A 25,902-nucleotide genomic window follows, 5' to 3' on the forward strand; every position below is an offset into this window, starting at 1 on the left:
CATACTGTTTCTTTCTTTTTTTTTTTCATTACTGTGTTCAACTATCTTTATCACAAACATTTTACATGCAGCTATTTCAAAGTGTGTTGGATTCATTAGGATCATCCCTTTCGTTAATAAATAAATGTGTTTCTGCTAAAAAAAAAAAAGAAAAAAGAAAAAGAAACATTTCTCGGAGAAACCCTGTCTCTACTAAAAATACAAAATTAGCCGGGCATGGTGGCACATGGCTACTCCATCCCAGCTACTCAGGAGGCTGAAGCAAGAGAATTGCTTGAACCCAGGAGGCAGAGGCTGCGATGAGCCGAGGGTGAGCCAAGATCACGCCATTGTACTCCAGCCTGGGTGACAAGAGCGAAACTCCGAAACTCCATGTCCAAACAAAAAAAGAAACATTTCTCTGAGCCAAGATAATGTTGAGGAGGAAATGATTACAGAATAGCATATATGTATCATAATCTTATGTAAAATGGTGTAAATCTATAATTATGTATGCATACAATATGTGCAAAGTAGTAATGTTCATCAAGTTGTAAACAATGGTTATCTCTGAACTAGGATTCCAAATGACCTTTCCCCTTTTTTTTTGAGACAAGTCTCACTCTGTTGCCCCGGCTGGAATGCAGTGGTGCAATCATGGCTCACTGAAGCCTCAACCTCCTGAGCTTAAGCAATCCTCCCGCCTCAGCCTCCCAACGTGCAGGGATTACACACATGAGCCACCACACCCAGACTAAATATGTGTTAAACTAAAGCAGAAGCATCATTGCCTGAGTAGGCTCTATAGGAAGAAAGAGGAGACAAGTGAGGAAAGGAGAGAGAATGAAAAAAAGAGACTTAAATTGTAAGCATTGAAGTTTAGGATGGGAAGGCAATTCACATTTAAACCTCAGGGCCCCATTTAGGCTTCTACCTCCCTGACCACTGGGAGGCTGGTTGCTTTTCACCCCTCTGGGTTCACTTCTATTTGTCTGTGAGCTGTCAGCATCCTTCCCCCCTTGTCTTGCCCTGCCTCTGCCAGGGAGGCAGAGTTGGGAGTCGTGGCACAGGCATGCACGCTGTGCAGCCTCCCACACCTGCACCCTGAAAGACCAACAGACACCCTAAGAAACCTGATACACAAGCACAAACTGATAAGATACCCAAAAAGGCAAAGGCAGACAGATAGCAAAACATGGCTAATATTACACAGTACTGCAAGAGAAAGTAACACCAAAACAAAACAAAACACAGACATCATCTCTCAGTTCCTTCTCAAAAAAAAAAAAAAAAAAAAAAAAAAAAAAAAAAAAAAGGCCAGGTGTAGTGGCTCACACCTGTAATCCCAGCATTTTTGGAGGCCGAGGTGGGCAGATCACTTGAGGCCAGGAGTTCGAGACCGGCCTGGCCAACTATGGCCAACATGGTGAAACCCCCCATCTCTACTAAAAATACAAAAAATTAGCCGGGTATGGTGGCTGGCACCTGTAATCCCAGCTACTGGGAGGCTGAGGCAGGAGAATTGCTTGAACCTGGGAGGCGGAGGTTGCAGTGAGCTAAGATTGTACCACTGCACTCCAGCCTGGGCAACAGAGTGCAACTCTGTCTCAAAAAAAAAAAAAAGCATGGGTGTGGTGGTGGCTCACACCTGGAGTCCTAGCACTTCGGGAGGCCAAGGTGGAAGGCTCTCTTGAGGCTAGGAATTTGAGACCTGCCTGAACAACATACAGAAACCCTGTCTCTACAAAAAATAAAAAAACTAGCTAGGTGTGGTGGTGTGCGCCTGTAGTCCCAGGTACTTGGGAGGCTGAACAGGAAGACTGCTTGAGACCAGGGAGTTGGGCCTGCAGTGAACCATGGTCATGCCCCTGCACTCCAGACAGGGTGAGGTGGGTAGTTTTTCACTTGATCTCCTCCTTATTGTAACTAACGTTTAAACAAGTCTCAGACCTGGTGCAGAGGTGCATGTACCTCCATTGCTGGACAAGGCCTGACTTTTGCCTGCTGGTAGGGCCTCCTCAGTTCTAACCAGACTTCTGTGACCTCATTCTCTATCCTGGTTCCATTTTCCACTTTGTGACTTCATCAGTTAAAGATCCCATTTCAGCCACCAAGGTTGAGAGGCCCCAAGACCCACTTCCTTTACAGAATCAACCCTGGGGTGGCTTTAGGACTGGGCTCTTTGGAGCTCATCCTTGGACCCACAGTGGAGCACTGGTCTGTGCTGACATCTTCAGATACCAGTCAATGGGCATTTGGCTCCTTGCTTCCACTGACCTCTTGAGTACTTTCAATGATCGGTGTCAAGGGTGCCCCTGCTGCTGTTTCTAGAGCATCTCTGCAACCCACGGTGGCCTCTCCTCTCTCTGCGGGCCATGGACAGCACAGTCCCTTCAGCCCTGAAGCTGCCCCAGCGGCTGGCACTGAACCCAAGGGAGAGCCCAAGGAGTCCGGAAGAGGAGGAGCCCCACCTGCTGAGCAGCTTGGCTGCAGTCCAGACCCTGGCCAATGTCATCCGGCCTTGCTATGGCCCCCACGGCCGGCAGAAGTTCCTGGTGACCATGAAAGGAGAAACAGTGTGCACGGGGTGTGCCACTGCCATCCTCAGGGCCCTGGAGCTGGAGCACCCAGCGGCATGGCTCCTCCGGGAAGCAGCCCAAACCCAGGCAGAGAATAGTGGGGATGGCACAGCCTTTGTGGTTCTGCTGACGGAAGCCTTGCTGGAACAGGCAGAGCAACTGCTGAAGGCCGGCCTGCCTCACCCGCAGCTCCGGGAGGCCTACACCACAGCCACTGCAGAGGTCCTGGCCACACTGCCCTCCCTGGCCATCCAATCTCTGGGGCCTTTGGAAGATCCGTCCTGGGCCCTCCATTCTGTGATGAATACCCACACCCTGCCCCCCATGGACCACTTGACCAAGCTGGTGGCCCATGCCTGCTGGACTATCAAGGAGCTAGACGGCAGCTTCAAGCCTGAGCGTGTTGGGGTGTGCGCGCTGCACGGGGGGACACTGGAGGATTCCTGCCTCCTCCAGGGGTTAGCAATATCTGGGAAGCTCTGTGGGCAAATGGCCACAGTGTTAAGTGGTGCCAGGGTGGCTCTCTTTGCTTGCCCCTTTGGTTCTGCCCATCCAAATGCACCAGCAACGGCCTGTCTTTCTAGTCCTGCTGATCTAGCTCAATTTAGTAAAGGAAGCGACCAATTACTAGAAAAGCAAGTAGGCCAGCTGGCAGCCGGGGGAATTAATGTGGCAGTGGTGTTGGGGGAGGTCGACGAGGAGACCCTCACACTGGCGGACAAGTATGGCATCGTGGTGATTCAAGCTAGGTCTCGGATGGAGATCATTTACCTGAGTGAGGTGTTGGACACACCTCTGCTGCCTCATCTGCTCCCTCCCCAGAGGCCAGGCAAGTGCCAGAGGGTTTACAGGCAGGAGATGGGAGATGGTTTGGCTGTGGTATTTGAATGGGAATGTACAGGCACACCTGCCCTCACCGTGGTTCTCAGGGGAGCCACCACCCAGGGGCTGCAGAGTGCAGAGCAGGCAGTCTACCATGGCATTGATGCCTATTTCCAGCTATGTCAAGATCCCAGACTAATCCCAGGAGCTGGGGCCACAGAAATGGCTTTGGCAAAAATGCTCTCTGATAAAGGAAGCAGATTGGAAGGGCCCAATGGGCCTGCATTCCTAGCATTTGCCCAGGCCCTGAAGTATCTTCCTAAAACCTTGGCAGAGAATGCAGGCTTAGCTGTCTCAGACGTGGTGGCAGAAATGAGTGGAGTGCACCAAGGTGGGAACCTCCTAATGGGTGTGGGAGCTGAAGGGATAATAAAGGTGGCCCAGGAAGGGGTGTGGGACACCCTAATAGTCAAAGCCCAAGGATTTCGAGCAGTGGCTGAGGTGGTGCTACAGCTCGTGACTGTAGATGAAATCGTAGTGGCCAAGAAAAGTCCCACACATCAGCAGATCTGGAATCCTGACTCTAAGAAGACAAAGAAACGCCCACCTCCTGTGGAAAAAAAAAAAAAAATCCTTGGAATGAATAACTAGTGATACCCTCAATAAAACAGGGATTGCCAAGAAGGGAACAATCACCCCAAAAATGAATGTTTGCCTTTATTCCATGTTTGGTACTTGATTCGGTTTCTTTAAATAAAAACATGAAGGAACATAAAATTTCTTTTCATGTGCTTAGTTCCTTTCCAGTTCTCGAATTTTTTTTTTTTTTTTTTAGAGATGGAGTCTTACTCTGTTGCCCAGGCTGGTGTGCAGTGGCGTGATCTTGGCTCACTGCAACCTCCGCCTCCCTGGTTCAAGAGATTCTCCTGCCTCAGCCTCCTGAATAGCTGGGACTACAGGTGCGCACCACCACGCCCAGCTATTTTTTTGTATTTTTAGTAGAGACGGGGTTTCACCATATTGGCCAGGCTGGTCTCGAACTCCTGACCTCATGATCCTCCCACCTCAGCCTCCCAAAGTGCTGGGATTACAGGCAAGAGCCACCATGCCCGGCCACTTCTTGACCTTTTCATTTTCTGTTTCTCTCTCAGATTCTCTTCCTTTCCTATGATAAGATCAGGATTCAATTCTATTAAGATTTTTAAACTGAGTACCTATGTGGGCTTTGGGCATGCAAAACACAGTGCAGCAATCTCTTCCCAACTATTTGAGCATTCCCTGCATGATATTCTGACATATATGGACTTATGTCTAGATGTCACTTTAGGAGTCTGAAAACATCAGTTGCAGCTTACAAGAGTGGTCAGTCCTTCCCGTTGTGGTTATTTGAAAAAAAAGAAGGGACTATCATCTTAAAGCACACACAGAGAGAGAGAGAGAGAGAGAGAGAGAGAGAGAGAGCAGGAAAAGGGGCTGCTGTGCTGGCAGGTAGAAATGTAACTTAAAAAAAAAAAATCCTTGCCTGGCACAGTGGCTCACGCCTATAATTCCTGCACTTTGGGAGGCTGAGACAGGAAGATCGTTTGAGTCCAGGAGTTCAAGACCAGCCTGACCAACATGGAGAAACCCCATCTCTACTAAAAATACAAAAAAGTAGCCGGACGTGGTGGCACATGCCTGTAATCCCAGCTACTTGAGAGGCCCAGGCAGGAGAATTGCTTGAACCCGCGAGGCAGAGGTTGTTGTGAGCTGAGATGATGCCATTGTACCCCAGCCTGGGCAACAAGAGCAAAACTCTGCCTCAAAAAAAAAAAAAAAAAAATTAGCCAGGTGTGGTGATGCATACCTGTAGTCCCAGCTACTCAGCAGGCTGAGGTGGGAGGATCACTTAAGCCCAGGAGATCGAGGTTGCAGTGAGCTGTGATTGTGCCACTGCACTCCAGCCTAAGTGACAGAGCAAGACCCTGTCTCAACAAAACAAAACAAAACAAAACAAAACCAGCAAACATCCTTGGCATAGATAACAGAAGATAAGAACACATACCTTAGGATTATGCTAAGGTTGTTGTGTAGGTGAGGAGAAAGCTGAGGGTAGGGGGAAGAGCTAGGATTGGACAACCTTGGGCATTAAAGAAGGGGTCTAAGCAGAGGTGAGTGGGTTCAGCACCTAATACCCAAAGCTTTTTCCACATTTTTAACCATCCAAGTTACTCTAGGAAAAGATCAGAACCTATGGGACAGAATCTAGGAGATGAGAAGGTACAATCTCTTAGAATCATAAAAATAAAAAAGCTTTAGGCATATGCAGAGAGAATGAGACTCAAGAAACCATTGTCTTATAGCACGCATATTAGCCGCAACACAGCAAAACAAAATTTTATTTATTTATTTATTTTGAGACAGAGTCTTGCTCTGTCACCCAGGCATAGTGACTGGTGTGGCCCAGGCACCAGTGCAGCGGTGCAGTCTCAGCTCACTGCAACCTCCACCTCCTGGGCGCAAATGATTCTCCTGCCTCAGCCTCCTGAGTAGCTGGGACTACAGGTGTCCACCACCACACCTGGCTAATTTTTGTATTTTTAGTAGAGACGGGGTTTTGCCATGTTGGCCACGCTGGTCTCAAACTTTGGACCTCAGGTGATCCACCTGCCTCGGCCTCCCCAAATGCTGGGATTACGGGTGTGTCCCACCCCAATTTGCTATATCTTGATTTTGTCTAGAATCTAAGTATCCTCTTTAATGTCATCTTTAAGTGTCCTTTTTTTTTTTTTTTTTTTTTTGAGATGGAGTCTCACTTGCCCAGACTGGAGTGCAGTAGCATGATCTCGGCTCACTGCAACCTCCACCTCCCTGGTTCAAGTGATTCTCCTGCCTCACCCTCCCAGTAGCTGGGATTACAGGCGTCCGCCACTAAGCCAGACTAATTTTTTTGAATTTTTGTTTTTTTTTTTTTTGAGATGGCATCTCACTGTCACCCAGGCTGGAGTGCAGTGGTGTGATCTCGGCTCACTGCAACCTCCACCTCCCAGGTTCAAGAGATTCTTCCATCTCAGCCTCCTGAGTAGCTGGGACTACAGGTGCGTGCCACCATGCCTGGATAATTTTTGTATTTTTAGTAGACACAGGGTCTCACCATAATGGCCAGGCTGGTCTCGAACTCCTGACCTCGTGATCCACCCGCCTCAGCCTCCCAAAGTGCCGGGATTACAGGCATGAACCACTGTGCCCAGCCAATTTTTTTGAATTTTTAGTAGAGACGGGGTTTCACCATGTTGGCCAGGCTGGTCTCGAACCCCTGACCTCAAATGATTCGCCCGCCTCAACCACCCAAAGTGCTGGGATTACAGGCATGAACCACCAACTCCAGCATAAGTGTCCTCTTTAGTTGTCAAAACATATGACTCAAACATCAAGTTGGTTTTTTTCTCCTACTGACTATGGAGAAGTTGACCAGAATTTGACCTCAATTTGGCCAGATCCAGACTCTTCTTCTGAGATTACAGGATCAAGGTCTCCTAGCATGCTAGGTCTCAATCCTCAAAGGCTTTGGCTTTGGGGTTGGCTACATATTTCTCTTCCAAGATGAGCTGCTTGCTTCAATTCCAGCAGCAGTTGAATTTCAGAAATGACAATTCCTGGAGTACATTTTTTTCTTTTTTTTTGAGACGGAGTTTCGCTCTTGTTGCCCAGGCTGGAGTACAAAGGCATAATCTCGGCTCACCACAACCTCCGCCTCCCAGGTTCAAGCGATTCTTCTGCCTCAGGTGTAGCTGGGATTACAGGCATGTGCCACCACGCCTGGCTAATTTTGTATTTTTAGTAGAGATGGGGTTTCTCCATGTTGGTCAGGCTGATCTCGAACTCCTGACCTCAGGTGATCCACCCGCCTCGGCCTCCCAAAGTGCTGGGATTACAGTCATGAGCCACTGCGCCTGGCCATTCCTGGAGTACATTTTCTACAAGAACTTGTAGCTGGTGGACTCATCCCAGACCCCTTCCAGCTTTGTGACACTGCTTTACTGTGCTCCAGGTTGATCTAGCAACCAGAGAACAATAGCCACAATCCAGAGAAAACGGGAGGAAAATGAGAACTGAGTCCTGGGAAATGAAGGAGATGAGAGGCTGACTTGGATAGTGGAGGCTGGGACTGAGCCTTGGGAACTGCTCATCCATTTGGGCTATATGTAGGCCAGTCATGGTGGCTCATCACCTCTAATCCCAGTAGTTTGGAAGGCCAAGGCAGGCAGATCGCTTGAGGTTAGGAGTTTGAGACCAGCCTGGACAGCACACTGATACCCCTTTTCTACAAAAAAATAAATTACCCAGGTGTGGTGGCATGCACCTGTAGCCCCACTTATTCGGAAGGCTGAGGCAAGAGAATCTCTTGAACCTAGGAGGCAGAGGTTGCAGTGAGCCGAGATGGTGCCACTGCACTCAAGCCTGGGCAACAGAGCAAGACTCCATCTCAAAATAATAATAATAATAAATTAAAAAATAAAAATTAACTGAGCATTGTGGTGCACACCTGTAGTCCCAGCTACTCGGGGGCTGAGATGGAAGGATTTCTTGAGCCCAGGAAGTCGAGGCTGCAGTGAGCAGTGATTGGTCCACTGCACTCCAGCCTGGGTGACGGAGTGAGACCCTTTCTCAAGAAAAAAAAAAAAAAAAAGACTTCAATCTACAAAAACATTGGAGTTCTGATGAAGAGAAAAAGGTATCAATTCCAAACTGTGAAAAGAACTGTGAAGAGAAGATTGAAAACAAAACAACAGAAAAGAGTTGTCATAGTTTGTCAGTCCTTTCTCTACATGGGCCAGCCTCTTCTCATGCGTATTGAGTTGTTTCTCCAGAGTCTTTTTTTTTTTTTTTTTTTGAGATGGAGTCTTGCTCTGTCACCCAGGCTGGAGTGTAGTGGTGTGATCCCGGCTCATTGCACCAGTAGACAGGTATGACAGATATTCCAAAAGTAGCTGAGTCACCTTTTCCCCTGAAACATCAAGAATCCCCACCCCCACCCCTCGCCGCAGGCTAAAGATCCTCTTTCCTAACTAGGGAGGAAGAGGAAGAAGGTTAGGGTAAGAATGAGGGAGATGGTGGTAGAATCTCTGAGAGGGATTCTACTCACCTCCCAGTGGGTTCCAAGGAGTGAGATGGGGGAAAGGACAATTAGAATCCGCAGCAAAGTTTGGGGGTCTGAGAACAGAGGAGATTCTCTGCTTCCAATCTGGAACCCTGGGGCCCCAAGGAGTTCCCTGTGCCAACAGGACAGCAGAGCTGTAGACCAGGAATGGCTGAGGCCTCGGGCGGAGATGGGCCCCGGGTAGTTGATGGGATGTTCGTGGTGCTGAGCAGCCTCAGAGAACAGCCAGGGTCCCCCATGAAGCAGCAACCATGAAGCCGCTGAACCTTAGGGCATTTCAAGGTCATGAGAAAAGGTAGGATTGTAAACTTTAGCTGAGGCTTCAGAAAGACAGAAAATGACCTCAGACCACAGGACACCAAGATGCTGCATCAGCCCGTGGACTGGAGGCTAATTGTGGGGTGAATGAGAGAAGGAGGTGAAGGAGAAGATCAAGAATGGACTTGGTTGAGGTTTGGCCTGATCAGGAAAAATCATAAAAGGCCAAAGTTTACCTGGAATTGACTAGATTAATTATTTTACCATCAGGCAGAAGAAGGGGCTAGAAATAGAAATACTGAGATGATTTAGTTATAAAAGCATAGCACGAATACTTCCCACACATTGAAGTGTAGGACTTAAGAATTTAAACTCTCGGCCGGGCGTAGTGGCTCACGCCTGTAATCCCAGCACTTTGGGAGGCCGAGGCAGGCAGATCACCTGAGGTCAGGAGTTTCAGATCAGCCTGGACAACATGGTGAGACCCTTTCTCTAATAAAAATACAAAAATTGTCCAGGCGTTTTGGTGGGTGCCTGTAATCCCAGCTACTCGGGAGGCTAAAGCAGGAGAATCGCTTGAGCCTGGGAGGCAGAGGTTGCAGTGAGCCAAGACCCTGCCACTGCACTCCAGACTGGGCAACAGAGCGAGACTTCATATCAAAAAAGAATTTAAACTCTCTACAAACGTGAATTTTCTTTCTTTTTTTTTTTTTTTTGAGACAGAGTCGCTCTTTCCCCCAGGCTGGAGTACAGTGGCACAATCTTGGCTCACTGCAACCTCCGCCTCCTGGGTTCAAGTGATTCTCCTGTCTCAGCCTCCCAAGTGATTACAGGCACCTGACACCACGCCCGGCTAATTTTTGTATTTTTAGTAGAGATGGGGTTTCACCATGTTGGCCAGGCTGGTCTTGAACTCCTGACCTCAAGTGATCCACCTGCCTCTGCTTCCCAAAGTGCTGGGATTACAGGTGTGAGCCACCACACCCAGCCAAATGTGAATATTGAATAAGGACTTCAGACACTGTCCTCTGGGTATTACCAACAGGGTTTGACACTAGTAATTGCAGCACCACATAAGAAAGACCAGACGCTGGTTAGCAAAACAATGGTAATCTTCTGTAATGCAGCACATGTTTGAGAAGCAATTTTATACAGTAGACAGGGTGGAAAAAATGGCTCTTTGGAAGTTTTCTTCTAACTCACAGAATGCATCAGCAAGGAAAGATGGATCCCGGCAAGCTCAGGGGACATATGCCTCTCTCTCTATAGTGAAAAACATTTTCTTTCTTTTTTTTTTTTTTTAGATGGAGTCTCCTTCTGTCCCCCAGGCTAGAGTGCAGTGGCGCAATCTCGGCTCATGCAAGCTCCGTCCCGGGTTCACGCCATTCTCCTGCCTCAGCCTCCTGAGCAACTGGGATTACAGGCCTCCGCCACCACGCCCAGCTAACTTTTTGTATTTTTAGTAGAGATGGGGTTTCACCGTGTTAGCCAGGATGGTCTCGATCTCCTGACCTTGTGATCCGCCCGCCTAAGCCTCCCAAAGTGCTGGGATTACAGACGTGAGCCACTGCGCCCGGCTGAAAAATATTTTCATATCCAGATCAACATTCATTTCTTAAAACATCTTAACACATGTCCTCTGCCTCCTGTGTCCACAGACTCCAGAACCCTAGCATTCCAGAATCCCCCCTCCCTACTGTGGCTGCTCCTCTCTTGGCAGGCACCCCAAGTTCTGGACTAGTATTTCCCCTACAGAAGAGAACAATATCAGCCAATCTCAGACTTCCCTATGCAGATGCAACATATTATGTTTCATATTTCATTCCTAGTCAGTCATTTTGATTGCAAACCTCCTTCTATTTCAATTTTATTACTGTGGGTTTCTTTTTGTTGTTATTGTTTGTTTTTTTTGAGACAGAGTCTTCCTCTGTCACCTAGGCTGGAGTAAAGTGGCACAATCTCAGCTCACTGCAGCCTCCACCTCCCGAGTTCAAGCGATTCTCCTGCCTCAGCCTCTCAAATAGCTGGGATTACAGGTGCGTGCCACCAAACCCAGCTAATATATCTATATCTATATCTATATCTATATCTATATCTATATAGATAGATAGATAGATAGATTTTTTTTGAGACAGAGTCTCGCTCTGTCACCCAGGCTGGAGTGCAGTGGCACGATCTCGGCTCACTGCAACCTCCGCCTTCCAAGTTCAAGTGATTCTCCTGCCTCAGCCTCCTGAGTAGCTGGGATTACAGGCATGCACCATCACGCCCGGCTAATTTTTGTATTTTTAGTAGAGACGGGGTTTCACCATGTTGGCCAGGCTGGTCTCAAACTCCTGACCTTGTGATCTGCCCACCTCGGACTCCCAAAGTGCTGGGATTACAGGCATGAGCCACCGCGCCTGGCCTATATAGATATATTTTTTGCATTTTTCGTAGAGATGGGGTTTCATCATGTTGGCCAGGCTGGTCTCAAACTCCTGACCTCAGATGATCCACCTGCCTCAGCCTGCTGGGATTACAGGCGTGAGCCATGCACCAGGCTAGTGTAGTTTTATTTACAAGAGGCATAATAATCCATGAACCAAGATTGAAATATTGTTTCAGGTGAAAATAGTTTCTAAAACTACTTGTGATATTTTCTATGTTAGATTTTGAGAAGAATCTATACTTGCCTTAATTCCTAAAACTAAATAGAAAACATTTCAAAATATACTCATATGTTACTGAAATTTAAAGTCTTTTTTTTTTTGAGACAGAGTTTCGCTCTTGTTGCCCAGGCTGGAGTGCAGTGGCATGATCTCGGCTCACCACAACCTCTGCCTCCCAGGTTCAAGCGATTCTCCTGCCTTAGCCTCCTGAGTAGTTGGGATTACAAGCATGTGCCACTACGCTCAACTAAATTTTTTTTTTTTTTTTTTTTTTAGTAGAGATGGGGTTTCTCCATGTTGGTCAGGCTGGTCTCAAACTCCCAACCTCAGGTGATCCACCCACCTCGGTCTCCCACAGTGCTGGGATTACAGGCGTGGGCCACCATGCCTGGACTGAAATTTAAAATCTTAATTTAGGTGTTCAACATCTTACAACAAAGATACAATCTATAAAATCTGATGTTCTTTTTTTTTTTTTTGAGACAGAGTCTCACTCTGTTGCCCAGGCTGGAGTGCAGTGGCACCATCTCGGCTCACTGCCACCTCTGCCTCCTGGGTTCAAGTGATTCTCCTGCCTCAGCCTCCCAAGTAGCTGTGACTACAAGCAGGTGCCACCACGCCCAGCCAATTTTTGTATTTTTAGTAGAGATGGTGTTTCGCCGTGTTGGGCAGGCTGTTCTCAAACTCCTGACCTCAAGTAATCTGCCTGCCTTGGCCTCCTGAATTGCTGGGATTACTGGTGTGCGCCACCACGCCCAGCACTGGATTTTCTTAAATTTCTCTTCTTTCATTTTTTTTTTCTCTACTGAGCACTTCAGCTTTTAATAAAATTTTCTTCTTTTATCTATGAATACTCGTAAACTTTTTTGGGGGGGGGACTTATCCAAATGAGCTTCTCAGAGTGTTGCAAGCTAAACATCTCCTCTCATTCTGCATAGAAACAGTGGAGTTCTGGAAGTAAGTGTAACTATTTACCTTTCAAGTCAATAAACCCAAGGGTGCACTTGGGTTTATTGTTCGAACAATTTGAACATTTATTAAGTGCCAACCCTTGTAAAGAATTACCCAGCAACCAGAATTCAACTTGGTCAGCAGGCAAGGAGTCTCGATCAGACAAACTCGCCATTTTGAAATATGAAAAATTATGCCGGGCACAGTGGCTCACACCTGTAATCCCAGCACTCTGGAAGCCGAGGCGGGCAGATCACAAGGTCAGGAGATCAAGATCATCCTGGCTAACACGGTGAAACGCCATCTCTACTAAAAATACAAAAAATTAGCCGGGCGTGGCGGCGGGCACCTGTAGTCCCAGCTACTAGGGAGGCTGAGGCAGGAGAACGGCGTGAACCTGGGAGGCGGAGGTTGCAGTGAGCCGAGATTGTGCCACTGCACTCCAGCCTGGGCGACAGACCGAGACTCCGTCTCAAAAAAAAAAAAAAAGAAAAATTACATGGAAGATGGCTGGAGAAGACAAGGGTCGCATGCTTCTGTGTGCCACCGCCACAGAAACATCCCGGATGGTCAGCCCCTCAGTGAATGAATGGAGCTGTTTTGAAACCAGTGGGATGATGACAACTGTGGAAAGACCCCACTCGGATCTCCTGCTGCAGGTGTAATTGACTGAGAACCTCAACTGCTGTCCTCTGAATCTACCACTGCCACATTTACAATAAGACCGTGCTTCCTGAGGGCTACGCCCAGACAGCGACTATGGGATAATAAGGTCACTTCCTGCCACATTCTAATGGGGACTTGGGTCAGTTTGGCCAAAATCATCTGAGAGCTGCACTGCAGCCTGGGACCCTCCTACTTACTCTGTTCTCTTTTCTTTCTGGGGGGTCAAATTTCCCCATTCCGGCCAGGCGAGGTGGCTCACACCCGTAATCCCAGCACTTTGGGAGGCTAAGGAGGGCGGATCACCTGAGGTCAGGAGGTTGAGATCAGCCTGGCCAACATGGTGAAACCCCATCTGTACTAAAAATATAAAAGTTAGCCAGGCATGGCGGCACACACCTGTAATCCCAGCTACTCGGGAGGCTGAGACAGGAGAATCACTTGAAGCCAGGAGGCAGAGGTTGCAGTGAGCTGAGATCTCACCACTGCACTCCAACCTGGGTGACAGAGCAAGACTCTGTCTCAAATAAATAAATAAATAAATATAAAAATAAATAAAATTCCTCATTCCTCCAACTTTCTCCACTTTTTTCCCCTCATCAGTGATTCTTCCACAAATCTCTTGTATGACAATCGTCTTGGCATCTATTTTTCAAAGGACCTGAACCAACACAAGGTGGTAAAATACTAACATAAAGTTACTGATTTAGCCGGGTGTGGTGGTGCACGCCCGTGGTCCCAGCTACTCAGGAGGCTGAGGTGGGAGGATCGCTTGAGCCCAGGAGGTGGAGGTTGCAGTGATCCAAGATAGCACCACTGTGCTCCAGCCTGGGTGACGGATTGAGACCTCGTCTCAGGAAAAAAAAAAAGTTAAAATTAAAAATATAAAAAAAGATGACAGATATAGTTTGGATATTTGTCCCTGCCCAAATCTCATGTTGAAATGTAACCCCTAGGGTTGGAGGTGGGGCCTGGTGGAAGGTGTTTGGGTCTAGGGGTGGATCCCTCATGGCTTGGATAGCCAGTGAGTTCTCACAAGATCCGGTTGTTGTAAACTGTGTGACACCTCCCCCATCCCTGCTATAGCTTCTCCTTCCACCATGAGTAAAAGCTCCCTGAGGCCTCCCCAGAAGCCAGGCAGATACTGGTGTCATGCTTCCAGTACAGCCTGCGGAACTCTAAGTCAATTAAACCTCTTTTCTTTTTTTTTTAAGACAGAGTCTCACTCTGTCACCCAGGCTGGAGTGCAGTGGTGCAACCTCAGCTCATTGCAGCCTCCGCCTCCCGGGTTAAAGCGATTCTCCTGGGATTACAGGCGCCCGCCACCATGACTGTATTTTTTTTTTTTTTTTTTTTTGAAACAAGAGTCTCCTCCTGTTGCCCAGGCTGGAGTGCACTGGCATGATCTCAGCTCACTGCAACCTCTGCCTCCCAGGTTCAAGCGATTCCCCTGCCTCAGCCTCCCGAGTAGCTGGAACCACAGGCATGCAGCACCCCGCCCAGCTAATTTTTGTATTTTTAGTAGAGACGGGGTTTCACCATGTTGGCCAGGCTGGTCTCAAACTCCTGACCTCAGATGATCTTCCCACCTCAGCTTCCCAAAGTGCTGGAGATTACAGCGTTAGCCACTGTGCCCGGCCTAAACTTCTTTTCTTTATAAAGTACCCAGTCTCAGGTATTTCTTTATAGCAAGGCAAAGAATGGCCTAATGCGATTTGTCTCTAACAGGTTGCCTTTTCCTAGTACTTGATTTGCCCTACCAGGTCAGCAACTCTCCTCAAATGTCAGTCAAGGAGAGACAACTTCAATTTATAGCCAACTACCACACCAATCTCTTTCATCCTAAGAACAATTCCCTATGCCACTCCTTAATGGTACACGAAGGGCCATGTCTCAACTACACCTTCCCCATCTTAACAAGAACATGAACATACATACACACACCACACACTCTCAAGTGCCATTATTCATTTTGAACCAAGTAAGCTTATCCTTTGAAGGCACTCTCCATTTCTCCCCTTAATGTGGCATAATTACTACATTAATAATAACACAAATAAAATGCTTCCCATAAGAATAGCATTTCCAGGCGGGCGCAGTGGCTCACACCTGTAATCCCAGTACTTTGGGAGGCCGAGGCGGGTGGATCATCTGAGGTCAGGAGTTCAGGACCAGCCTGGCCAACATGGTGAAACCCCATCTGTACTATAAATATAAAAATTAGCCAGGCGTCGTGGATGCCTGTAATCCCAGCTGCTCGGGAGGCTGGGGCAGGGGAATCGCTTGAACCTGGGAGGTGGAGATTGCAGTGAGCCGAGATCGCACCACTGTACTCCAGCCTGGGCAGCAAGAGCGAGACTCCGTCTCAAAAAAAAAAAAAAAAAGAATAGCATTTCCAAGCCTTATACATAAACAGTACCTCATTTGATCCTCATCATAACATCAAGGGTAGACATGACCAGTATTATTAGCCTCACTTCACAAAGGAAGAAACTGAGACTCAGACTGCTGTCTCTGGGTGTCAGTTTCCAAGTCTGTCCAATGAAGGATTGAGCCCTGTGGCCTCTAAGAAGTCTTCCACTTCTAAAATTGCATAATTTCCATAATTTGTCTGACATCACTAAGATGGTAGTTAGTGGCAGATTAGGGACCTGAGAGAATGACTTGGTGCCAGGCTGATTCTCCCACAATGTGTTATCTTTGCTGCCAATAGCAATGGCTAACATCAGCTATGCGATATGTCCTGCACTGTGCCAGTTACTCACGAGGCATTGTTATTTATTTATTTATTTATTTATTTATTGAGATGGAGTTTCACTCTTGTTGCCCAGGCTGGAGTGCAGTGGCGCAATCTCGGCTCACTGCAACCTCCGCCTCCCAGGTTCAAGTGATTCTCCTGTCTCAGCCTCCCAAATAGCTGGGATTACAGGCGTCCATCATGCCTGGCTAATTTTGTATTTTCAGTAGAGACAGGGTTTCACCACCCTGGTCAGGCTGGCCTCCAACTCCTGACCTCAGGTGATCTGCACGCCTCAGCCTCCCAAAGTGCTGGGATTAGAGGCGTGAGCCACCGCGCCAGTCCAGGGCATTGTTGAATACCTACTCAGCATCGTCCTCCATCCCGCTGCGTAAATGTATTGAGATTTCAGTTACATACACACTTAATGGAGAAGGTGACACCACCCCTGCTCCAAGGATGTACTCTGATCGACACTTTCCATTCTTCTGGCCATAGTCATTGGGTGACTTGGGGGCTCTGAACTGGAATGCTGGAACAGAAGTACACTCTCTCCTACTGAACACACATTAGGAAGCACTGGCTTCTGCTGCTACTGGCAGCCTCTCTGTGGCCCTAAGGGGAAGCCTCAGGATTCTTGTTTGGAACTGATAGTTTTTAGCAGCTAAAATCTGAGACGTCTATACCGTATCCTTAAAACTCTGAATAAACAACATAGGCAAAGACAGATGATGTCACTGAGACCCAGAGAGGATATTAGACCTTGCCCAGCATACATTACCTATTGGGGGCCAGTTAGGACTAAATTACAAGTCTCCAGCAACTGACCTAAGGTTCTCTTGGCCTCAGCATGTGGAAGGGGCCCCAAGTGCAAAGGTTCCGGATAAAGATCAGACTGTGATCTAGCTGATGAACAGAACCCAGAAGTATGTTTGAGGGGGAGGAAGGAGGAGGCTAAGAGAGGCCTTCTTCTGGTCTGCTTTTTTGCCCTGAGGGGATGACACTTAACCACAGCAGGGGCTGCAGCTGAGCCACAGGGATGGTCACAGTGAACCAGTACTTCTTCCCTTCCCCCACTCTAAACCTCTGCCAAGCAGAGAGCCTCTGAGACTGCTCTGGAGAAAGGGGCTGCCTGCCAACTATCTGCCCACCTGGGGCCAGGGTGAGGGCTAGGCCAGTGGCTACATTCTGTGAACAGCTGGAAAAAAAGTAGGCAACACAGTGGCCTTGGGACAATGGCCTTCCCACTCTCCTTGTCACAAAATAGCAGGATTTAAAAAAAAAAGGGGAGGGGGAGGATATTTATTTAATCCTTTTGTTACAAATTAAAGTTGCTAATTTGTTTTCAAAAATTGCAGGAAATAAAGTACACGAATCAAAGAAACACAAAATATTTAAAAACAAAATAGCTATTTTCCCAACTTTCTTACTTATAGGTATGTCTATACAATTGTGGCAGAATCCAAAGGGAAGGACAGTTTGGTTAGTCCATTTGGTCACAGCAGATGTAGCTGTTCATTTGTTCATCACGGATTTGCTGAGCACTCACCTTGTGCCCTGAAGATACAGTTCAGAAAAAACACCGAAAAGGCCCCTGTGTCCAGCAGCTCACATCTTAATGGTGGAAGGGAGATGAAGGAGAACAGACCATAATAAGTAAGTAAACAATGATTTCAGACTGTGCCAAGAGCTCTGAGGAAAACAGGGTGATATGATATGGAGCGGGGAAAGGTACTTTAGGTACAATGTCAGAAATGCCTCCCCCAGGCCAGGCGAGGGGGTGCAAGCCTGGAATCCTAGCACTTTGGGAGGCCGAGGTGGGTGGATCACTTGAGCTCAGGAGTTTGAGACCAGCCTGAGGTTTCACCATGTGAAACCCAGACTCTACAAAAAAAAAAAAAGAAAGAAAAAAAAATCAGCTGGGTGCCATGGCTCATGCCTGTAATCCCAGCACTTTGGGAGGCCAAAGCGGGTAGAGCTCAGGAGTTCAAGACCATCCTGGCCAACATGGTGAAACCCCATCTCTACTAAAAATACAAAAATTAACTGGGCACCGTGGTGGGTGTTTGTAATCCCAGCTACTTGGGAGGCTGAAACAGGAGAATCACTTGAACCCAGCAGGCGGAGGTTGCAGTGAGCCGAGATCACGCCACTGCACCCCAGCCTGGGTGAAAGAGCAAGACTCTGTCTCAAAATAAATAAATTAATTAATTAAATTAAATTAAAATTTAAAAAATTAGCCAGGTGTGGTGGTGCATACCTGTAGTCCCCACTACTTGGGAGGCTGAGGTGGGAGGATCACCTGAGCCCAGGAGGTGAAAGCTGCAGTGAGCCGAGATTGCACCACTGCACTCCAGCCTTGGAGCCTTGGCAACAGAGTGAGACCCTGTCTCAAAAAAAAAAAAAAAAAGAAAGAAAGAGAAAGAAAGAAAAAAAGAAAAAGAGGCCAGGTGTGGTGGCTCATGCCTGTAATCCCAACACTTTGGGAGGCTGAGGTGGGCGGATCACTTGAGGTCAGGAGTTCGAGACCAGCCTGACCAACATGACGAAACCGTGTCTCTACTAAAAATACAAAAATTAGCTGGGTGTGGTGGCAGGCACCTGTAATCCCAGCTACTAGGGAGGCTGAGGCAGGAGAATCACTTGAACCTGGGAGGCAGAGGTTGCAGTGAGCCAAGCATGGGCGACAGAGTGAGACTCCATCTCAAAAAAAGGAAAAGGAAAGGAAAGCAGGAAGAAACGAAGAAACGAAGGAAGAAAGGAAGAAAGAAAAATAAAGAAGAAAAGAGAGAGAAGAGGGAAGGGGAGGGGAGGGGAGCAGGGAAGAGAGGAGAGGCTGGGCCCAGTGGTTCACACCTGTAAGCTGAGGTGAAGGAGTTTGAGGCCAGCCTGGCCAACATCGTGAAACCCTATCTCTACTAAAAATACAAAAATTAGCCGGGGGTGGTGGCACGTGCCTGTAATCACAGCTACTCAGGAGGCTGAGGCAGGAGAATCGCTTAAACCTGGAAGGCGGAGGTTGCAGTGAGCTGAAATCGCACCATTGCACTCCAGCCTGGGCGACAGGGCAAGACTCCGTTTCAAAAAAAAAAAAAAAAAAAGAGAAAGAAACAAAGAAAGAAAGAGAAATGCCTCCCCAAGGTGACAGATGAGCTAAGCCAGGCGAGAAGTCTAAAGAAATTCAAGTGCAAACGCCCTCTGGCAAAAAGGTCTTGGCAGAAAGGTGGTCATTGTGCCTGCTACATTGAAACTGCTCCTGTAAGGCAGGGATCCTATAAGGTAGGCCTTGAATGCCATGATGGGGGGAGCTCGGTTAGGACCCCCATGATAGGTAGGAAGGCAGCTGGAAAGAGCAGTTCTGCCATTCTTACGGATACATTCATGAGCCATGATGGGTCGTCCTGGTGGACCTCCGGAGCCTGACCTGGGTCCACGTTTGAGGTCTCCGACTTTAGTGACCCTGGGAAAGTTACTTGAGTTTCCTCATTTGAATAGCCAAGGGTTTCTTGTGTTTGATGCCAAATGCCTTGTGCGGGAATTGGCTCCAAACCTCAGCCTCATCAGTCAATTTATCCTTACGTTCAAGAGCAGCCATTTACAAAACGAGCTCAGAAAATTAAAAAAAAATACAAACTTTAAATCGTTAGAATACTGCATAAACTAAAAGTAGGCCGGGTGCAGTGGCTCACGCCTGTAATCCCAGCACTTTGGGAGGTCGAAGCGGGCGGATCACCTGAGGTCAGGAATTCAAGACCAGCCTGACCAACATGGAGAAACCCCGTCTCTACTAAAAATGCAAAAATTAGCTGGGCATGGTGGTGGGCGCCTGTACTCCCAGCTATTTGTGAGGCTGAGGCAGGAGAATTGCTTGAACCCAGGAGACGGAGGTTGCAGTGAGCTGAGATCGCGCCATTGCACTCTAGCCTGGGCGACAGAGCTAGACTCCATCTCAAAACAAACAAATAAAAACAAAGTAAAAGTAAATTCCCCAGGCAAAGCTGATTGTATTGCTGGGATAATCGACTTTGTCACTGCAGTCTCACTTGGTACTTTAAGAAACTCCATCTTGATCCTAGGTCTGGGTCCATCTGGGCGTTCCTGCTAATTTTCTGTTTTAAAAACCTAAAGCAATAAAAATGTTGATATTGACATTTATCATTTTTATCCTCGCCCTCTGCCTTGTTTTGCTGGGAGATCTGTTCCACTTGGCTGAGTTTAGGGAGGGCGGGGAAGCGGGGGAGAAACCGAGGCGCAGGGTGGAGAAAGGGAGAAGCCTTGCAGACTGAACACATGAGAAAATCTGGAGAAAGGATTCGCTGCTGCTTATATCAGGGAAGAACACCGAGAAGTGAAGCACAGAGGGGTCAGGTTCCGGGAGCGGCGGGAAGGTTGCAGGGGGCCTCGGGGCAGGTCCTGGAGCTCAGGCAGCCGGCACCGGGAGCCCAGCTCAGGCCACGGGGTGCAACCGGGCAAGAGCGCTCGGGCTGCCGAAACGGGAGGAGATCAGAAAAAGGAGAGACATGGAAAAAAGGAGAGGAAGAGGAGCAACACTCAAGCGGGAATGAAGAAGGCAGACACTGAGGAACGCCCGCAGGAACCCGCAGACAAGCAGAGAGCTGGGCTGGGCTGGGAGAGGGGCCCGCGGAAGGGGCGGGGCGTCAGGCGGCTCGAGGCCAATGGGAGGGCGGGCCGGGGCGAGGGCGGAGCACTAGGCGAAACGACGCCAATGGGAGGGCGGGCCGGGGCGAGGGCGGGGAATTAGGCGGTGCGAGGCCAATGGGAGGGCGGGCCGGGCCCTCTGGGCTGAGGCGGGGTGCCAGGCGGCACGAAGCCAGTGGGAGGGTGAGTTAGGGGCAGGGGCGGGGTCCCAAGCCAATGGAAGGGTGATACCGAGAGGGCGGGGCGCCAGGCGGCGAGAGAGCCAATGGGAGGCCGAGCCGAGGACCGCGGGCGGTGGGCCTCCCCGCGAGGGGAGGGAGACCCGGAAGGCGGTGGGGGCGGGGAGTGGAGCTGACAACCTGTCAAATCCACTTTGGGACGAACTAGGTCACGCGCTCCGCGGGCCGGGCACCCCCGCCCGCCAGGCACGGCCGCGGCTGCTTCCTCTTCCTGCCCGCGGTGGTGGGGGTGGGGCAGGCCTCGGGACACCTGCCTCCGCCGCCGGCCGCCGGCCTCGCGCGGCTTCCCGGGCGGTTCTGCCCCGACCATACACTCCCGGCCCGCTCGCGGCGGGAGGAGCCGTGGTTCTGCGGCCGTGGGCGCGCTCTCTACCTGGCCACTGGGAGACCCCCCGCGGCGTCGCGGGGAAAACCTCGGGACTGCCCCGCGCCCCCGGCCGTCTCTGCGTCGCTCCTTCTCGCGCGCGACCGTGGACTCGTCCCCGCGAGCCCGGGTTGGCGGAAGCTGCGGGGGCCGGGGTCGCACTACTTGGCGCGGAAGGGCCGGCGGTGGGCGGAGGGATCCCCGTCCGCGGGGTGAGCCGCAGGAAGGAGCCGGGAGGAGCCGCAGGGGGGGAGCCGGGAGGAACCTGGCGCCGGCACCCACCCGCAGCGCCCACGCGTGCCGCGGTCGCCTGTTTCCCGCGGGAGCCCGGCCGCGCTCGGGGGGAGGCGCTCGCGCAACTGGGGCTGCCTGGGTCTAGGAGCTCCGGAGCCACCGTTTTGTGCCCGTGGAGCCGCGGGGAAGGCGCCGCGCGCTCGGGTCTTCCCGGCGGGTCGTCCTGCACTTTCTTCCTCTCCGGTACGGACCGCGGCGTTCTGTTTCCAGGCAAAGGAAAATAAGTCAAAGACTCAGAAGGCAGCGTGAATCCAGGGCCCGGGATGCAGGGTTTGCTGGAACGCCAGCCGGTGCGATCGCGCCCTTGGGATTCCGCTTAGCCCGCGCGTCCAGTGGACTCAGTAAAGCCGGATCTGTCCAACGCCTGCAGCGTGGATGTGGAGGCGGACTAATCAACCAGTGCTCTGTTATTATTTCTACCCATCCCTTTTCTCCATGCTAATTTGCTTAGAAGTTTAACATTGAATGGACAGCAAATGTCATGTTCTGTTTAATTATCACTCCTTGACCATTATGTTAATTTCTCTCCCTAACAAGGTGACGCATTGTTTTAAGTAACAATGACCAACTCATCTACTCTTCCAAATTGTGTAAATTGAAGGATAAAATGTGGGAAAACGCTAAATTTGAATGCTAAATTTGAACATTTCACACAATAATTTGAAATGCTTCTTTGCAATATTATGGTGTTTCGGAACAGATAAAAATATTTCATTTTCAGACATTTGGTCAACAAATACTTCTTGGACGTTTATACGCAACGCAATGCATGTAACATTTTCATTACTTTGCAAGTGTGCTTATCAGTAAAAGAATTTTGTTTTAAATTCTAGCCTTCGTTTAAATGTATTTTAGTTACCACATTGGGGAGAAAATAAAATATTGCTATGTACGGAATGTACAGACGTATGTTTTTATATTTACAAAAAATAGTCACTAAGAAAGAAAATATGGCCGGGTGCTGTGGGTCACGCATGTAATTCCAGCACTTTGGGAGGCCGAGGCAGGCGGATCACCTGGGGTCAGGAGTTGGAAACTATCCTGACCAATATGGTGAAACCCACTCTCTACTAAAAATACAAAAATGAGCCTGGGCGTGGTGGCGGGTGCCTGCAGTCCCAGCTGCTTGGGAGGCTGAGACGGGAAAATTTCTTGAACCCGGGAGGCGGAGGTTACAGTGATTGTGCCACTGCACTCCAGCCTGGGTAACAGAGCGAGACTCCGTCTCAAAAAAAAAAATATAGATACATAGAGATATAGATATATATAGATCTATGTATAGATATATAGATATCTATATCTAGGTCTATATAGATATATGTATATATAGATATCTATATATAGGTCTATATAGATATATGTATAGATATATAGATACGTATATATGTAGATAAATGTATAGATATATAGATCTATAGAGATCTCTATAGATCTATATAGATGTATGTATAGATATATAGATCTATAGAGATCTCTATAGATCTATATAGATATATATATAGATATATAGATATAGATATATAGACATATAGGTATATATAGATATCTACATATAGATATATATGTTCCTTAAATTCAACATAAGAATGAGCTTATTCATAATTAGCTGTAGTATTACACTTGAACTACCATATTTATTACATTTATAAATACTGTTTATAAATAGTAATATAAATAGTAAATGCTATTAACATTTAGTAAATGCTATTAAGGTAGGAATAGAGGTTCCAATCTTTTAAATAGAAATTAAATACGAACAAAGCAACAAAAAGAGACCTTTCATATATGGTTATTGGCTTGTCATTGTAGCCAGTTCCTTACTGCCAGCTAATTTTCCAAAGGGAATCGTTGCTTTCTGTTTTGACCAATTGGCAACCTAAACAGTGCTAGAAACTCTTAGCCCTCATTGGGTATATAAATATATATCTTATTTCAAATGTTTTGTTATCTATTCCTACTGAAGGTTGTTTTCTTCTCTCTTTTTTTTTTGGGGGGGACGGAGTCTCACTCTGTCACCAGGGCTGGAGTGCAGTGGTGCGCTCTCGGCTGACTGCAACCTCTGCCACCCGGGTTCAAGCGATTCTCCTGCCTCAGCCTCCTGAGTAGCTGGGATTACAGGCGCCCGCCACTATGCCCAGCTAATTTTTTGTATTTTTAGTAGAGATGGGGTTTCACCAACTACTGACCTCGTTATTCACCTGGCGCGGCCTCCCAAAGTGCTGGGATTACAGTCATGAGCCCGGCCCTCTTTTTTGTTGTTGTTGTTGTTGTTTTGTGCTCATCATTTTGATCTTAATACCCACTAAAAAGATAATAAAACCACAAGTGTTTTTCTTCAGATCACGAGATTGTCAATAATAGAAAGTCAACACTGTCAAATCATGAGAATGAATTGCATATCATTGTACAAAAATTGAACACTGGAATTTAGCTCCTAGATCTATTATATTACCATAATAAGAAAAACTAAAGAATTAAAAAATCTAAACAAAATGCAATCCTGAATGATACTGCGGCCAGGCACAGTGGTTCACACCTGTAATTCAGCATTTTCGGAGGCCAGAGCAGATGGTGGCTTGAACCCAGGAGTTGGAGACTAGCCTAGGGAACATGGCAAAACCTCATCTCTACAAAAAGGAAAAAAGGCAAAACCTCATCTCTACAAAAAATTAGCTGGGCGTAGTGGCACATAGCTGTAGACCCAGCTACTCAAGAGGCAGAGGCAGGAGGATTGCGTGAGAACGGGATGTCGAGACTGCAGTGAGCCGTAATGGCGCCACTGCACCCCAGCCTGGGCAACAGAGCAAGACCATGTCTCGAGACAACAAGTTCATCTTGCTGCATTTCAGTATTTTTAACTCCTTTAATGTAGTGTAGACAATTTTGATATGATGTGTCACATCTTTTTTTAACGTCTAATTTCTTTTTTTTTTTTTTTTGAAATGGAGTTTCACTGTTGTTGCCCAGGCTGGAGTGCAGTGGCGTGATCTCTGCTCACTGCAACCTCTGCCTCCCGGGTTCAAGCAGTTCTCCTGTTTCAGCCTCCCAGGTAGCTGGGGCTACAGGTGCCTGCCACCATGCCCGGCTAATTTTTGTGTTTTTGGTAGAGACGGGGTTTCACCTTGTTGGTCAGGCTGGTCTCGAACTCCTAACCTCAGGTGATCCACCCACCTCAGCCTCCCAAAATGTTGGGATTATAGGTGTGAGGAGCCCGGCCTTAACGTCTAATTTCAGAAGAAAGCTAATTTTTTTTTTTTTTTTTTTTTTTTGGAGACGGAATCTCGCTCTGTCACCTAGGCTGGAGTGCAGTGGCGCGATCTCAGCTCACTGCAACCTCCGCCTCCCAGGTTCACTCCATTCTCCTGCCTCAGCCTCTCCAAGTAGCTGGGACTACAGGCACCCACCACCACGCCCGGCTAATTTTTTTGTATTTTTAGTAGAGACGGGGTTTCACCGTGGTCTCCATCTCCTGACCTCATGATCCGCCCGCCTCGGCATCCCAAAGTGCTGGGATTACAAGCATGAGCCACCGCGCCCGGCTGAAGAAAGCTACTTCTTTCCGTTCCTCTTAAAGATGAAAATTAGAAACATTCTGCCTTAATTATTTTTATTTTTTTGAGACAGAGTCTTGCTCTGTCGCCAGGCTGGAGTGCAGTGGCATGATCTCAGCTCACTGCAACCTCCGCCTCCTGGATTCAAGCAGTTCTGCCTCAGCCTCCCAAGTAGCTGAGACTACAGGCTCGCGTCACCACACCCATCTAATTTTTGTATTTTTAGTAGAGACAGGGTTTCACCATGTTGGCCAGGATGGTCTTGATCTCTTGACCTCGTGATCCACCTGCCTCGGCCTCCCAAAGTGCTGGGATTACAGGCATGAGCCACCATGCCCAGCCTTTGCCTTAATTATTTCTTCTGTTGTATCCCCTGCTAGCAAACTTTTGGAATAGGTTTGGGAAATTAATTACCTTTATAAATGGAGTTACTATTTTGCCCAAACATTTCATGTATAATTCTGTAAGGAGGATTTTTATAATTCCCTACCCAAATGTCTTGGCACAGTTTTATTTCTCAATTGGTAGTGAATTTCCTAGACTAGGAGGAAAAAGCAGGAAGTCTTCTTACTGCTTTTGGGGAGAAGGGTGAGTGGCTTTACCTTGGTAAGGACATTCTCAGGGCAGCTCAGAATGCTGAGGTTGAGGACTCTGTGGTTGAAAGTTCAGCTCGAACCCAAAGGGGTGGAATATTTTGTGAATGGGAAACAAATATACCTTGAGTTGGAAGTTACAAATCAGTGGTCACAGATATGTATTGTTTGTCTCTACAATGTCTAGAAATTTTAACATTAGTTTCCAAGATTTAAAGAGATTTCAGGGCCGGGCATGGTGGCTCACACCTGTAATCCCAGCACTTTGGGAGGCCAAGGCGGGTGGATCACTTCAGGTCAGGAGTTCGAGACCAGCCTGGCCAACATGGTGAAACCCCATCTCTACTAAAAATACAAAAAATTAGCCGGGTGTGGTTGCAGGCGCCTGTAATCCCAGCTACTTGAGAGGCTGAGGCAGGAGA

At 48.1% G+C, this 25,902-nt stretch overlaps 1 protein-coding gene across 1 annotated transcript; it reads left to right on the forward strand.

The window, feature by feature from the left end:
* The first annotated feature begins 2,093 nt into the window (after window positions 1–2,093).
* Window positions 2,094–4,157, forward strand: LOC129534664 (putative T-complex protein 1 subunit theta-like 1). The gene has a single exon (XM_055392480.2). It carries the CDS (start codon window positions 2,355–2,357, stop codon window positions 4,029–4,031), a length of 1,677 nt encoding a protein of 558 aa, XP_055248455.2. The 5' UTR covers window positions 2,094–2,354; the 3' UTR covers window positions 4,032–4,157.
* Window positions 4,158–25,902: the final 21,745 nt, after the last annotated feature.

The sequence above is a fragment of the Gorilla gorilla genome, chromosome 16, assembly GCF_029281585.2.
Source record: "Gorilla gorilla gorilla isolate KB3781 chromosome 16, NHGRI_mGorGor1-v2.1_pri, whole genome shotgun sequence".
NCBI lineage: Eukaryota > Metazoa > Chordata > Mammalia > Primates > Hominidae > Gorilla > Gorilla gorilla.

Coding starts and splice junctions, on each gene's coding strand:
- LOC129534664 (XM_055392480.2), top strand. CDS start 2,355: ATGGACAGCACAGTCCCTTCAGCCCTGAAGCTGCCCCAGCGGCTGGCA.